Source organism: Gossypium hirsutum, chromosome A04 (genome assembly GCF_007990345.1).
Source record: "Gossypium hirsutum isolate 1008001.06 chromosome A04, Gossypium_hirsutum_v2.1, whole genome shotgun sequence".
NCBI classification, from domain to species: Eukaryota; Viridiplantae; Streptophyta; class Magnoliopsida; order Malvales; family Malvaceae; genus Gossypium; species Gossypium hirsutum.
This window is the reverse complement of record NC_053427.1, coordinates 8,376,110-8,388,377: the sequence shown is the minus strand read 5'-3', so window position 1 is coordinate 8,388,377 and position 12,268 is coordinate 8,376,110. Positions and strand designations below refer to the sequence as shown.

General features: G+C 33.6%; 1 protein-coding gene across 1 annotated transcript; it reads left to right on the top strand.

Moving 5' to 3' along the window:
- Positions 1-10,628: 10,628 nt before the first annotated feature.
- On the top strand, positions 10,629-11,273 carry LOC121228036 (uncharacterized). The gene has a single exon (XM_041111152.1). The coding sequence runs from the start codon at positions 10,629-10,631 to the stop codon at positions 11,271-11,273; it is 645 nt and encodes a 214-aa protein (XP_040967086.1).
- The last annotated feature ends 995 nt before the right edge of the window (positions 11,274-12,268 follow it).

Genomic DNA, 12,268 nt, shown 5'->3' with positions numbered 1-12,268 from the left:
TAATTTGGGTCCGAAGGGATTATGTAGGCCTAGAAAACGTAAATTTTAGTAAAACAAACATGGGTAAATGTAGGAAGTATGTTAAATAAATTCTGATAAATATAATAATGCGATATTATCTGCTATAAGTAGGTACGTGAGTTAAGCATGACTATTTTGTAAACCATGTGTGTTATACATAATTTGTTATCTATTCTGATAAGCTATCCGATTCGACCATGTAATATGATATGCTATGATCTATATAAATTTTGTGTAAGTTATGTTCCTTATAATATCTATTTATGTATGCGTGCATACAACCTATGTGATATGTATGTATGTCAACGTGATTTAGCATATGCATTGGGGTGGTTCTGATTTGTTGAAGGAAGTGTTTTCTAGTAGCATTACTGCATTTTCGGCAATTAAACCACGATATATTTTTGGCAACTAAGCTGCACTATTATGAGTGACATACCACCACGATATGGTGTGATTTGGATGGATGGACTCTTGAAGTCCTAATTGGTGTGATTGGTTGGACGGAGTTGGTGTGTAACAGATGAAGGTAGGATTTGTGTCTGCATTTGTTCTGGTCTGGTATGAAATATGTACTTCTGAAAACAAGACATTTTGGTATGATATATTTGTATATGAAATTATGATATTCCAGACCAAAATATGTTCCAGTTATATGATATTATGATCTGAAATATATATGTTTCTACTAATACAACATTTTGATATGTTATTGATACATTAAAGTAAAATTTTGTGATCACATTTATGTATGTGCTTGTTAAATAAAAATTATGCTTGTAGGTTGAAACAGACATTGGGCTCCTAGCTCATTTGTTTGTTTAATATGTTTCAGGTTAACTTCTGACTTAGGACCGGACGATGTGCGAGAGCTCGGATTGGTTACCAGATAAAATATTTGTGGGTTTATGATTTAATTATTTTTGGACTGTAATATGTTTTTGGTCCTAGTTTTGGTTTTTGTTTTATTCATCGACATTTAATATTTTTGAGCATTAAACTGTAAATCACACAAGCTAACAAGTTAGATTTCGGTTTTCAAACTAAAACGAACTTTGAAAATTTTCTGCTACAAGGTTAAGTAATCATTTAAGTATTTTTTGAAAATAAAATATATGGTTTGTAAAGAATGATCATTTTAATACTGGAAATGATCTACTCACGTTAGTACTTTCAAAATGCATGATTTTGAATGTGAATTATGGGTTTTAAATAAGTGTTTTCGAACTCGGCTTTTCTAACTATCTTTGGATGTTTTGCCAAAATTTTATGTTTTTGAAACATGCATTGAGTTTGATTTGAACCGAAGCTTTGAATGAGTTGATGTAATCCCTCAGTATCTAGTCATAACTTCTAGGCCGATTTTTGGGGTGTTACAACCCAAGCGTGTTGTTCTTTTTAGACTTTAGTTAAATCCTCATCAAGCCCACCAAAATTTCTTCTTAACCAACTCATATCTATCGGGGCTTCAAAAATTGTCTCTGGAACCCTCCTTAAAAGTTCCACACATACATCTCTCCAATTGGCTACTTGAACAGACACAGTCACTTCCAGTACTCCATCCACCGGTAACCTAAGCTATAGTTGCATGTCCTCCGAAGTGATAGTACACATGCCGCATAGAATATGGAATGTGTGCGTCTCTGATCTCCACCTTGCCACCAACCCGTTTACGAGTGTCTGGTCCAACTTACACCCCTTACCGACAAGGGCCACATGCGAAAACTAACATCGCTCAAGTAGGGTTTGATCAAGGGTGATGGAGGAGCGGATAGATTACGAATATTCGTCTCCAAAATTTGATATTCTTCCTATTTAGGTAAAAATATATACAAAATATTAAATTCAAATATAATAAGAAAATAGTAAAATTAAACAACATTGAAATATAATAAAAAAATATTCTTACTGTTAGGATCAACCCAATTAAGCAACGAACAAGAAAAAAATAGCGAAAAAATTGAGAAATTGAACACACAAATTTAGCGTGGAAAAACCCCTCCAAAGAGGATAAAAAACCACGGGCAAAGATAATTTTACTATAATGGCAAAAGAACAAAAAATACAAAAGATGGAGATAAAAACTAAACCCCGAAAACCCGAAAACAAAGAACCCACGAACGTAAACACAAAATTCTCTAAATGTGTTACGAATTCTAATCTCTAATGGGTGTTTTTTCTAAGGTTGTAAAAGAGCCTAGTTATAGTCTAAATTCATAGGTCAAATAATAATAAAATAATCTAAACTAATCAGTGTTTGATTGAAACAAGTAAAAAGAATTTAACTGAAAGATTATTTTTCAAATTTGACTGAAAATAGGAGTCATATTTAACAAATCTCCACCTTGACTCATATTTCCACAATGCCATCTTTGCTAAAGCCTGCCACGAGCCTATCTTGAACTATGCAGGGAATTAACTGAGTCGAATTTGTACTTAGAAACTGGAAGACTTCTAGCCTTCAACTTGTACACTGTCAAATCAAAACTAACTCGGGTTTGATTTTCACGAACACAGTGCCCTAACTTTTCAAAACCTGCATCCAAAAGAAAACCTCTTGTTGTAGGCCAATTTTGACCCCATATACACAAAATAACCAACCCCAAACCAACTCCCATTACAAAGCCCAATTACCCAACTACACCCATTTCCATACACAAATTAGCCTATTACAACCCTTAACCGAATAGCCCATTTACCAACCCAAATCAGCAGCCCAAATAACCTCTAGCCCACACCTATTACAAACCCAATACAACTAAATTAGCCCAAACAATACCAAACCCAAAATAGAAAAAAATAAAAAAACTAGGAACCCTAAGCCCTACTTGCACTAGGCTAGCCGCCTCTGACTCCCCACTTGCTCTGCCAAAGTCTGCCACCACCGCTACTAGTCAAGTCCATCGCCCTTCACACTTGCAAACAGTAAAGAAGACAAGACAGAATAAAAAAAAAAGAGAGAAGAAAACAGTTTGTACAGGAGGCTATATAAGCCGATTCAGAAACAGTGTAAAGGCTCTCTCTTTTTTTTTCTTTCTCGGCACTAAACAAATAGAAGAAAGAACAAAAGATTAAACACAAAACGGTGATATCAAAGCATAGATCAAACACCAAATAGTGAACAAAAACATCAAAAAAATAAAAATCGGAGCGAAGGTATTTTTTACTCCGAATCATTTTACCTCTTCTATTCTTCCTTTTTTCGTTTCAAATATATATCATAAAAAATAAACAATAAAAAATAAAAAATTTTGGAGATTTTACATGGTGGCCAGAGGCGGTGGAGTTAGGGTGGTTGTCGGATCTCCGGTGGCCGGATTCTGGGCTCATCCGGGGAAAAGAGAGAGCCCACTCTCCTTTTTTTAAGCAGTCGACTGAAATGAAAAAAAACAAAATTTTTAACTTATATAGGGGGCCAAAACGCACCGTTTTGGACCCCCTGTTAAACGAAAAACGACGTCGTTTTGGCCCCGGGTCGGACTGACCCGACCCGAACCGAGAGGATCCGCTTGTTTTTGAAAGCAGAAGGGCAATTTGCGCGTTTGGCCCTTCCGCTTTTTCTGACTTCTGCAATCAAGTGTTTTTAAATTCTTAGTTTGGCCTTGGAATTAATCGTGTCTTGCAATTTGATCTATCCCGGTACGCTGCGTTTCAAAGGCACGGAAAAATTGCTCTTTTGGTCCCCCTATGTCTCACCCGCGTTCAAATAATCGCCCCAGAAGTTTCAGTTTTAATTCAAATTCATCCCTTTTTTTTTACTTTTTTCTCATTATTTTAATATTATACTTATTATTATTTATATTGTTATTATCATTGTTAATATTAGTATATGTTTTGTTACATGCGCATGTATATATCTTTAGTATATGTCTATATTCATCATTAGTAGTTTTTTTAAAAAACATTATTATTAATTATAATATTTACATATTATGTATCTATTTCTTATATTATTATGTATATATATTCTTGTAGATTACGTATGTATATATACTTCTAATATTATATTTTTATATGTTGTGTATATATATTATTTTCTTTTATGTATCATATATGTTTTCTTATTTTATTCATTCTATCAGTTACATCTTTTTATATTCATTTCGATACTACATTATGTACATACATTTTAATATCATATATATATTCTTTGTATATTACGTATGTCTTTTGATATAATATTATTCATACATTTATTGTCTCATGTATGTATTTTCAATAACTATCTTAAGTATATATTTTCAACGCTATTATGTATATACTTTTCATCCCTATTATTATGTACACATTTTAAGTTATATATATATAGCATTATTAGTATTTCTAATATTATGTTTTTGTCGTCTTACTTACTATTATCACATGTCCATAAATATTCATTATTTTGTTACTCCGTGTTTAATATTATCATCATGTTTAAATTGCATACATTGTCATTATTTTTAATATTATTAACATACTTATTATTTGCTTCAGTGTATGTATACATCTTGATGCCATACTATATATATTTTAATACTTTCAATATATATTATGTATATATTTTAATATTTTATCATGTATATATTTCTTATATTTTACTTATTATTTTCACTGTTATTATATATTTCTAATATTATTGTTATTATTTACATATATATACAGATATTTTTATAAACACTGTTCTCTTATTATATTATCACGTACATATTACGTTTTTATTTTGCCTATTAATGTATATTTATATGCCACCATCATTAACCACTTTTATTATATTATTATCATCATATCTATATTTCGTCCAAATCTAGTAATATAAGTTTTATATATACGTTTACTATTATCTCGTATTCGCATTATCATTATTATCATGTTAAATACTATATGCATTATTATAACTCTTATCACCACACACGTATTGTTTATGTTTTATATATTATTTGTTTCACATATTCTTAACCTTTTATCATTATTTGCCTCCGAATTTAGCATGTGAATTCATATTTTATTTCAACATCAATGTTACTTTTCTTTAACCTTCATTTTTTTTATGTTCTTAAAAATAATAATAATAATAATAAGGCAATATACCAATTTTAACATTAGGCTTGTGATTTCATTGCTATGTTGGGTGGATCACAATTGGCTCGTGTTAAAAATGGGATAACCTTCTGAGCAATCGAAAAGTCTTAAAATTCTCGTCTTTTAATTAGATCACGATTAAACTTTAAATTGAACTCGTATTTTTGAAAATTAAGACAACGTGCGTTTAAAAAGATACCAATTTTGGGCGTCGCGGGGTGCTAATACCTTCCCCGCACGTAACCGACTTCCGAACCCTGTTTATCTCTGGATTTTGATGTGGACCTAAACTCGGCCTTCTTTTTACCCAAGAATAAGTTTTATTAGATGTCCGATCACACTTAAGAAAAAGGATCGGTGGCGACTCCCTTTTCGCAATAAAATCGAACCTCGATTTTCAAAGTTTTCAATTAATCACCACAATTAGCGACCAAGCTAAAAATTTTACGTCGCTACACCTCTTTTCAATGAAACGGTCATACCTTATTCCCTCCTATGACCAAGTTGCCTCCGCTCCAAATGAGTTGACTTCAACTCCGTAATGGACGAGGGACGTCCGATTTCACCGGTCACGGTAGAACCTTTCATAATATAAAGACTGCCGGTTCTTTTATCCTTTAACAAAACGAGAGCTCCACGAGATACTATAATGTCGCTTGATTTGATGTTGATTCTGCATCCTTTCAAGTCTAAAATACTCAATGAGATGAGATTCTTTTGTAAATCAGGTACATACCTGACATCTAAGAGTGTCATAATCGTCCCATCATGTATCCTAATTTTAACAGTACCAATACCAATTACCTTACTAGATGAATCGTTTCCTATGCGCACAACTCCACTTTCAACCGAACTATATGTGGAGAACCATTCTCTATTGGGACACATGTGGAATGAACATCCCGAATCTAGGACCCACTCGGACGTGAGCTTAGAGTTATCGCTCATTGACACTAACAAGAAATCATCACCGTTTTCATCAGCCAAATTAGCACCAGCTACATCTTCCTCGTTACTCTCAGCAGTCTTTTATTTCATAATTTATAACAATCTACTTTGACGTGACCTAACTTTTTACAATAGCAACACCTTTTGTCTCGTTTCTTTGATGCTATCAAAACGGAAGCTTGCCTATCTGCCTTGCTATCCAAACGAAGCTCATTGTCGAGTTTGTCTCTACTCAACAAATGACCCTTCACATATTCAAACAAGAGCTTGTCTCTGCCATAAATCAGGGTCTCCCTAAAAGACTTGTATGAAGGGGGTAAAGAGCACAATAATAGCATAGCTTGATCTTCATCATCAATATGAACCTCAACATTCTTTAAATCATTTAAAAGAGTAATGAATTGACTGATGTGATCTCTAAGAAGCTCACATTCATTCATGCGAAACGTAAATAGACGTTGTTTCAACACTAAACGGTTAGCCAGAGACTTAGTCACATAAAGAGTTCCTAACATTTTCCATAAGGCGGATGATGTTTTCTCTATCAATACCTCCTGCAATACTGTATTCGCGAGGCACAACTGGATTGCAGACAAAGCCTTTTCATCAAGCTCTTCCCATTCTGTTTTATTTAGATTCTCAAGCTTTTTCTCGGTAACAACCTTTTTCAAGCCTGATTGAACTAGAATTGCCATTATTTGAACTTGCCACAGATTGAAATTTGTCGCACCATTGAACTTCTCAATTTCAAACCTTGTTGCTGCCATCTCTAAACGGCCTGATCTATGAAAATTGAACTAGCTCTGATATCACTTGTTAGGATCGACCCAATTAAGGAACGAATAAGAAAAAATAGCAGAAAAATTGAGAAATTAAACACACAAATTTAACGTGGAAAAACCCCTCCAAAGAGGATAAAAAACCACAAACAAAGATAATTTTACTATAATGGCAAAAGAACAAAGAGTACAAAAGATGGAGATAAAAACTAAACCCCGAAAACTCGAAAACAAAAAACCCACAAAACGTAAACACAAAATTCTCTAAATGTGTTATAAGTTCTAATCTCTAATGGGTGTTTTTTCTAAGGTTGTAAAAGAGGCTATTTATAGGCTAAATTTATAGGTCAAATAATAATAAAATAACCTAAACTAATCAGTGTTTGATTGAAACAAGTAAACAAAGTTTAACTGAAAGATTATTTTTCAAATTTGACTGAAAATAGGTGTCATATTTAACACTTACCATTTGCAATTGGTTGACGAAAATGTGGTTGTCATCAAAACGAATTACATATTTTGTCATTGCTAATTTCGAAAAACGCCGAATAATTAATGGAAAAAATAATTTATGAAAATGTTAAGATAATTTTAATAAAATAATAAAGTTGAGAGAGAAATAAATTTTGAGTGGGAATTTAAGAAGGAATTTAGAGAAATTTGAGAGAGATTTGAGAATGTGAGAGAGAGTTGAGATTGATTTGGAAGAAAAATGAAATGGGGAGGGGTTATATAGGAAATAAAATGGGACCGTAGGGGTGGGGTCCAATGGTAATTAAATAGTCGTTGGAGAAATTAGTCATTGGAGTTATCGTCGGGGGAAAACGCTTCTAGCTAGAAGCGTTTTAGTTGATTTGGTAGAAAGCGCTTTCAGCTATAAGCGTTTTTCTGGCAACACATTGAAAACACTTCCAACTGGAAGAGTTTTTCTGCAAATTAGCCAAAAACGCTTATAGCTGAGAGTGTTTTTGTAAAATTTGCTTACTCCCATAATTCTTACAAAAGACTGCCTATTTTATTAATTTTGCTTTTCGGCATTTTTGGATAATTTAGTCCAAATCCACTAAAATACGATTGAGAAAAACAAATACTCAGATTTTAGATCCACTACTGGACTAATCTCATAACAGAAATCCTTTGGCTACTAAACCAAGAAAACCCAATTGTGTTAGAGTTTATGCTTTCCAAGTGGTTGAATCTTCCAGGCAGATCAACTTCCATTTCTTTCTAAAAGTTTCTCCTTATTTTAGTTCAACCTTGATTTCTATTTTGTTCTTTATTATTATTATTATTATTATTATTTCCCTTTCTTCAAGTTCCTTTCTTTTTGTATTAAGTTTTACTTACTTTTACTCAGAAAAAGAAAAAGAAAAAGAAAAAACCCAACCGTCAAATCCCTTTTGATTGATTTGAAGTAGTAAGAATCTTCTCAACACTAAGTGTAGTTTGATTTTGAAGTTCCCAAGTGAGGTAAATCTATTTACATTTGTGTTTATAGGGTTTAGGATTAATTTCGAGGAATGAAAATTTGAACTCACTTTGTATAAACTATGAAATTTTGATCTTATTTATTGTTAATTTCGAGGAATGGAAATTTTAACCTTTCTAAAAACAAATGAAAATTAAGAAAAAAATATTTTAAATGTAGTGAAAATCATGCAAATAATTGAAACACCTCTTCAAATGAACCAAATCCACTAAAGCAATCACCAAAACTTCATGGAAAATCATAGATTTGTTATTTTGGAACGGGTTACTTGTACCAAATAATCCTAATATCTCTCTTTCTAAATTGATGGATTAGCTTTAAATCATTTTTGTTATATTTTTAAATTAACGAGGTTATATCAATCATGTTCTTCTGTTACCAAAATTAGTAATTTAATGGTAAATTTTTCTTCCAATCTCTCTCAATTATGAATTTGAGTAAATTAGTCTCTTTAGAAAAAATTGGAGTAATTTAATCCCTTTACAATTTTGAATTTGAACAAATTAGTCTATCTCTAAAAAGAAATTGGAGCAATTTAATCATTGTCAATTTTGAAAGTGAGTAACTAAGGACAATTAATCACTCTGTTAATGTCTTTCATCAATTATGCATAATTTTGATTGGTATAATAACAAATTTAGCCATTGGTGTTTACATATTTTGTTAGTTTGGTCTTAATTGTAAAAAGACCAACAAATTTAGTCTCAACATTTATACATTTACAAATATTGCGGGTTAAATTTGTTAAATCATGATCAAATTTATAGAATGCTTTAGTTGCTCACTTTCTAAATTGATTCGATTTTTTAAAGAGACTAATTTGCTCGATATCAAAATTGAGAGGTACTAGAGAGGTCGTTTTACCTAGATTAATCATTGACTGACATATTACATCTAATGTGACATAATTTAAAATGAAAATTAAAAGAATAAATATTGTAAAAGTAGATGTTTTAAAAACCTTAGTTTTTAAGTTTTCGAAGTTTTTTACGGAAACATTATTGTTCTTTTTTTTTTAAAATTTTAGTTTTACTTAATTTTTTTAATGTTAAAAGTTAAGTAACATATTCTATTTCTTTAAAATTTTCAATTTACATTTAACTACATAAGATTTAATACATCATTTAACGATTGTAATAACAAAATGACTGAATGATATAACATCGATAATTTGAGGATGTATTTAGAATAATTTGAAGTTTCAAAATCAATTTAAAATGATGATCATAGTTTAGGGATGCTTGATGGAATTAACTCTTTTCAAATGGTCATAGTTTAAGTCTTCTTTAGGACAATGTGGAAAGCAGAGTAAAAAGATGACCCAAAGACTGACCTTTTTGTAAATCGTCTGACATGCCTTGTTGGTCTTTTTTGCAAACCAATTAGTACCAACTTCAACAATTTAGATCCCAATATTGCAGTAATCTCATAACACAAATCCTTTGGCTACAAGAAAACTCAGTTTTAAGTGGCGGAGCACTGTGGAAATTCAAGGGTCATACTGAAATAGTAAAATTTTCCGAGCGGTTGAATTTTCAGGCAGATAAACTTCAATTTCTACTTTGTTTTTTCCCCTTTTTTCAAGTTCCTTGCTTTCTTGTATCCAGTTTTACTTACTTATATAGATTTTGAAGTAAGAACCTTTTGAGGGTAAAAATATTTTGAATTATTATTTTTATAAGTAATTAACTGTCTTTTTTATTTAATTTTGTTAGAATGTGGCCCTCCATGCAACTCATGCACCAAACCATCAGACCATGCAGAGCAGGCCAAGACCAGAAGCTGCCGAGCCAAGAGCTAAAGTCTGTTTCCAGTTGTTCATTTTGTCCATTTTGTTACTTTGGTTAATGTAATGCATTCTAGTTCATTTGGAACTATGTTTGTTTTATGTTTGATGTAATTAGGTGCTGATAGATTGATAAATCAGCTTTACCATGTGTGCAAGTTATGTCTATCAAGTTTCAATGTATCTTAGTGGTATTAGGTATACATTAGGTGATGTATTTGACTTATTTTGATCAGTCAATGACTGATATATGTAAGGGCTACAAGCCAAAGTTTTCTTTTAATGAAAATCCATTGAATTTCATTCAAGTTTTTATCCTCCATATTTCTTTGCCTTCAAAAACTTCAAGGTTCTGTTCTTTATTCTTAATAGCAAGCTTAAAGCTTGAGCTTCAAGCATTTTTTCCTTCATATTTTATCCGGGTATAATACGTTGCTGCTGGTGCTCTGTTTGCAACTCTTACTTTACCCGGTTAAAGTACACTCAAACTCCAACAATTGGTATCAAGAGCTTTTATCTTAGAGGACCTGTTGTTGAAAATTAAATGGCTTCATCAGGTTTTTCTCCTGCTGCACCACCAGTCTTTAATGGTGAAGGGTTCCACATATGGCAGGTTAAGATAAGGACTTACCTGCAGGCTTTCGATCTGTGGGAAGTTGTCAACACAGATGCTGAGCCAGCTCCACTCAGAGCCAACCCAACAGTGGCTCAAATCAGACAACATGCAGATGAGAGGACCAAAAGGCACAAGGCCATGTCATGCATTCAGAATTGTGTTTCTGATGTTATCTTCACTAGAATCATGGCTTGTGAGACTCCCAAGCAGGCCTGGGACAAACTCAAGGAGGAGTTCCAAGGCACTGAAAGAACTAGGCAGCAGCAGTTACTAAACTTGAGAAGAGACTTTGAAAATCTCAAAATAAAGGAAGAAGTGACAGTGAAGCAGTACTCAGACAGGATAATGGCTGTGGTCAACAGCATAAGATTGCTAGGAGAACAGTTCAATGAGGCAAGAATTGTGGAGAAGGTGCTCTCAACATTGCTTGAAAGATATGAGGCAAAGATCTCATCCTTGGAGGATTCGAGAGACCTGGCAACAATCTCCCTAACTGAGCTCATTAATGCCCTCTATGCTCAGGAACAAAGGAGAGCCAGTAGAATGGAGGAGCACCAGGAGGGTGCTTTCTAAGCTAAGGCTAAGCACCTCAGCCTATAAAGGCAAAAAGAACTTGAAAAACATGCCTAAGCCTGATGCTGCAAGAGGAGGAGATCGACTCTGCAGATTTTGTAAAAGACCTGGTCATCCAGAGGCCAGATGCTGGTTCAGGCCAGATGCTGTGTGTCAACACTGCAAGAAGAAGGGCCATGTTGAAAGAGTCTGCAAAGAAAAGGCAGACCTGGCCAAAACCAACCTCAACACAAGAATGAAGAAGCTCGGGTGGCTGAAGAAAGTAGTGACCATGAAGAACAAGTCTTTGCTGTTTCATGCCTAGCTGGCCAGAAGAAAGGTACAAAAGGCTGGTTGCTGGACAATGGCTGCACCAACCACATGTCACCAGATGAAACAATTTTCAAAACCTTGGATAGATCCTGCAAAACCAAGGTAAAAATTGGGAATGGTCAGTTAATCAAGGCTGAAGGCAAGGGAGATGTGCAAATATGCATTGCCACAGGTGACAAAATCATCAAAAATGTGCTGTTGGTACCTGAGATTGACAGGAACCTACTTAGCATTTCTCAACTGCTAGGAAAGGGGTACTCAGTTGTGTTCAAGGGCTAGGAGTGCCAAACCACCGATCCAAATGGATCAAGCCTCATGATAGTCACCATGAGTGACAAATGCTTTGAAGTCAACTGGTCAGGTGACTCACACTCAGCTCATGTTGCTTCAACTAAAGACACCAAGCTTTGGCATCAAAGACTTGGTCATGCCAACTTCAAATCTATGGCTCAAATGGTCAGTAAGGAAATGGTTGAAAACTTCACCAAGACAGTTCAGAGTGAAGATGTTTGTGAAGTCTGTCAGATGGGAAAGCAAGCCAGGCTTCCATTTCCTACAAACACAACCTGGAGAGCTTCAAGCAAGTTGGAACTGGTGCACAGTGATGTTTGTGGCCCCATGAGGACAGAATCACTAAGTGGTAACAGGTACTTTATTCTCTTTATTGATGACTATACCAGATA